This window comes from Chaetura pelagica, unplaced genomic scaffold (assembly GCF_000747805.2).
Source record: "Chaetura pelagica isolate M959 unplaced genomic scaffold, ChaPel_1.0 scaffold488, whole genome shotgun sequence".
Lineage (NCBI taxonomy): Eukaryota > Metazoa > Chordata > Aves > Apodiformes > Apodidae > Chaetura > Chaetura pelagica.
In genome coordinates this window covers 48,322-52,289 of record NW_009954235.1, presented here as the reverse complement: position 1 = coordinate 52,289, position 3,968 = coordinate 48,322, and the positions used below count along the sequence as shown (strand labels likewise).

Sequence of the window (3,968 nt, the reverse complement as noted above, 5' to 3'; positions counted from 1 at the left end):
GGCCTCCTGCAAGTCCCCACTGCGTTCTAGACACGGTGACATTTTTGTCCCAAGCTGAAGTGACGTGCTTTGCCTTTTTGCCTGTTGCTGGTTTTAGTACAGAGATGGTAAAAAACATTTTTTGAAGTTTTTTTGCAGAAAATGTCAACATGTGAATACTCGGTTTGTTTCAAAACATTTGAAACAGACATGTTTTTATTAGAAATATAGGCATTTATTTCTGAAAGCAAGTATTAAATGAGTGGCTACCTGTATGTTATGCATAAGAAGCACAGTTTTGCTAAAAAATACACATTTAATAGCATCTCAATCATTTTGAAAAAAATGGAAAAAGGCACAATTTTTTCCCCAATATTATATTTTTAACCAATTTTTTCCATGGGGAAAAAAGCTATATTTAAAGATGAGTTCTAACTCCACACTAAGCAGTCAGAGAATGTAAATTTTTACACACACACACCCCTTGGGGTTTTAAAGTCTCTCTCTCGCTCTTCTATATTGACATTTAATGCTATAGAGCTATGTGCTTTCCCCTGCCTGCCCTCCCTCTGCAGCCCCTGTCAGATAAGACTGAATTGGCAGCCCGTGGATAGTGGTGTCTCTTCTACATCACAGAACATTTCTGCTCAGCAGCCTGTTTCATTTCAGTGAAGGTGGCTTGTGCCTTTTCTTTGATCGTATCCATGTCCATATTCTGGAGGTTTTGCAGCTGTCCCAGGATAGAGTCCTTGTCCTCTTCCTCCTCCTGATCTTCTTCTACCATCTTCGCCAGGTCTTCTGGCAAACCCACATCATCTCCAGCCATCTGTATTTGATTCTCATCCAATTCACTCTGATACAAAAAAGCAGAAATAAAAACACAGCATGAGGGTATTTCGGCTATTCCAGCATCTACCAATGAGTCTCTTTTCTGTTTTCTGGTTTGTTTTAGGGACAGCAGAAACATGTGCACAGATTTTTCAGTCAAACTGAATGTGACTCAGTCAGCCCCCATGCAACTGCTAAGATTTTTTTCAGACAATGTCAATTATATTTCTTTGAAGGGTTTCAGTAGGCTCAGAACCGAAGCCCTCAGTGCCTCTTGCCATTGCATAAATCTTTGCCCTGAGTATTGTGCTGATCCTGCAGGAAACCCACCAAAGACATGCTGCAATATGATGCCCAGGCTGGCAGCTGTTGTGTGATTTGGTTGATGAAGCAACATTTTTGGAACAGCTGTGAGGCTACCACTGCCCTCTTCATGTGCTGTTGGGCATTTCTGGGTGTCAGCACTATGCAGGCCTTCCTGAAGAAAGATGCATTAAACTTAAGAAAGAATTACTGGGAAAAAAATGTTCCCATCTTCCCCAAACCATGTCTAGACTGTATCTAGGTCTTTGGTGGGCTTCTCTGAGTTGTGATGAAGAGCAGGGGCTGCCTGGCACATAATCAGAGCAGTGTTGCAGTGTGTGTTAGTGGGGTAATAGCAGGACTTAGACAACAAAAGAGGGGATGGAGGTTGGGTGTGAGTCTGAGAAACCAAAGGAGACAGGAGAAGGAACTGATTAAGCAATTAAAAGGGCTGAGATGCAGTAAGGACTGCACACTTGCTTCCTGCCTGCTGGAATGCCCCATCAGTGAAGCTACGAACATTTTTCAAACAATGGCGATTTTGTTCACATTTTATGGCAGATTCTGATGGATCCAGAGCTCAGAAGAAAAGGATATTTTGACACAGTTCACACATCAAAGATAAGCATTAATGCCTCATTACATCTCAAAAATGAAGCATGACAGCAGCAAAGGCCTGATATAAATAAGCAGCAGGAGGTGTTTTTGAGAGTGAGAGGGGTTTGGGTTTGTATGAATGAGTGAATGTAGGAATGAAGGGAAGGACACATATGAGCAACATCCGTGTGGTTTCAGGCCTAGGCAAGGACAGGCAGACTGGAAAACTTCTCTGCAGGGCCACAGGTTACTGCTATATGTCCTTGCACAGCTTGGTATTAGCAATAACTGTACTTCACTTTGACCTGCTTTCTCCCCATATCTCTTAGGAAAATATGGGGAGTTGTATCTTGATCCTTACTGCTATGTGGCTAAATGGGTAAGGACATCTCTTGACCCCTTTGGGTGAGGGCTGCTGCTATCAGATCTGTGGGAACAAGAAGCAACAACCCAGTGGGCAGAAGTATTCATAGAATGATAAAATAAATTTTAATTTTTCAAGTATTCTTTCTTGAGTGTGTAGCAGGAAAAGAAGGGGTGAGCTTTTAATCAGCAGGTGCTGACTATTGGAGGAGGTAGCCCTTTTGAAATCCTCCCAAGCAGCAGTAGAGGATGATAAAAACAGGTACTGGGTTAATTAGCAAAGATGTCACTCTAAGCAGACAATCACAGATGTTCTTTTCTGTAGAACTATGTATAAGTGAAGACATCCTCACTGCATGCTGCAGTACGTCATGTGGAGCGATGCCCAACAGTGCTAACAATTGCTGGGCACGTTTTTGCACCCAATCCCTGTCCCACTGAAGTGTGAGGTGTGATGTTCAACACAGTTTGGGGGCCCAAAGTGTTCTCTGACCAAAGAAGAATCTATTCAGATGTAATCTAAAGCAGTACAGTTCTGCCCAAGTCACCTGCCTCTACGCACTTGGCATTTAGCCTGGCCTTGAACAGACTGAGTATGAGCTTCAACAGGGAAGGATCACTCAACAAGAAGCCAAGAAGCACATATGTATGGCCTCTTCTGTCTGGTTCTGTTTCTTTGATTTGAATTGCAAATGCAGGATTAAGTTTCTGATTTTACCTGTTTTAGTTTGGTGTTGGTTTGTTTTGCTTTTTTTCTGGGATTGGAGGAAATACACTAAAACTTGTTTTCTAAGCTTGTTTTCTCAGAAGGAGAGACAAGAGGATTTTCCCACAGGATGTTCTTAAAGTCAGGCTAATGCTGCAAGTGTCCCAATACAAAGTGAGCCTGCAGCTCCCCACAGTCATTTCTCAAGTCAGGATCAGAAACGTGATGCTGGAAAGGCCTCGTGTCTGTTCATTTCAGACAGCAGTTTGCAACTGGAGTGTGAGCAGGGTGTTTAGATCCCTGCTGACCCAGCATGCATGCATGTGGGGACTGTTGCTTCCCCAAGGCCAGACATGGCTCTGACAGTGACAGAGGAACTACCTGGCACCAGAATACACCCAGCTTGGGCTCCAGAGAGCACCCAAAATTGGCAGACCTCATGGACAGGACGGCTGAGGCCTGTCTCACAAGCCCAGAAAGCTCTTGTGGACCCTGGCAAACCTGCACTTCACTGGAGTGACTCCCAATTTCTTTGACCTCTATAGTCTCCAGGTCCCTGCAAGTACACAGCTGCCCTTTTAGGATCTCCGAGAGCACAGAAGCAACACTATTCTAGTAAATTAAATACGCCTGTCATTGGTCTCTTGCCCCCAGGCCAGCTGGCCTGGCACAGCCCACTGTGATGCTGTTGAACTCTCTCCCTATCAGACAGGCTGGTCCCCCCTAACTGGGAATGCCCTGCCCAGGCTGGCCCTGGGAACTGCTGGGGAGAATGCCCAGGCCAAAACTGAGTCAGACACGGTTCTGACAATTCCACAGCATAGGTGACAGAGTCCTAGTGCCTAGCAGTATTCTTTGACCCTGATTACGCATCTGATTCGGCAAGATTCGGATCCATTTTGTTACAGGAGCGATGTACGACAGAGTTCCTCATGCATACTGGAAACACAGGGGTAAGCACGAAACAGCTTAAACCTCTGTTTATAAGATGTCTGATTGTAAAGAAAAGCACTCAAAGCTCACAGACTAACCCGCAGAGGAGCCAGACTTTGCCAGCACAGCTGCGTGCAGTGCTGCTTCCCTTACGTCTCATAAAACGCACCTGTGCCCGCAGGCAGAGCCCTCAGGCGGGTGAATCCCACCCTAACCCTGCAGCGGCCGTGGGGTCAGACACCCGGCAGCCCCGGGCCGA

The 3,968-nt window shown here is 45.3% G+C and overlaps 1 protein-coding gene across 1 annotated transcript in view; it reads right to left on the bottom strand.

The window, feature by feature from the left end:
* Positions 1–604: 604 nt before the first annotated feature.
* Positions 605–3,968, bottom strand: part of CPLX4 (complexin 4) — a 12,450-nt gene continuing 9,086 nt past the window's right edge. The window contains exon 3 of the mRNA XM_010003641.1: positions 605–832. Within this exon, the coding sequence (XP_010001943.1) occupies positions 605–832 (228 nt within the window). The remainder of the gene's footprint in view (positions 833–3,968) is intronic.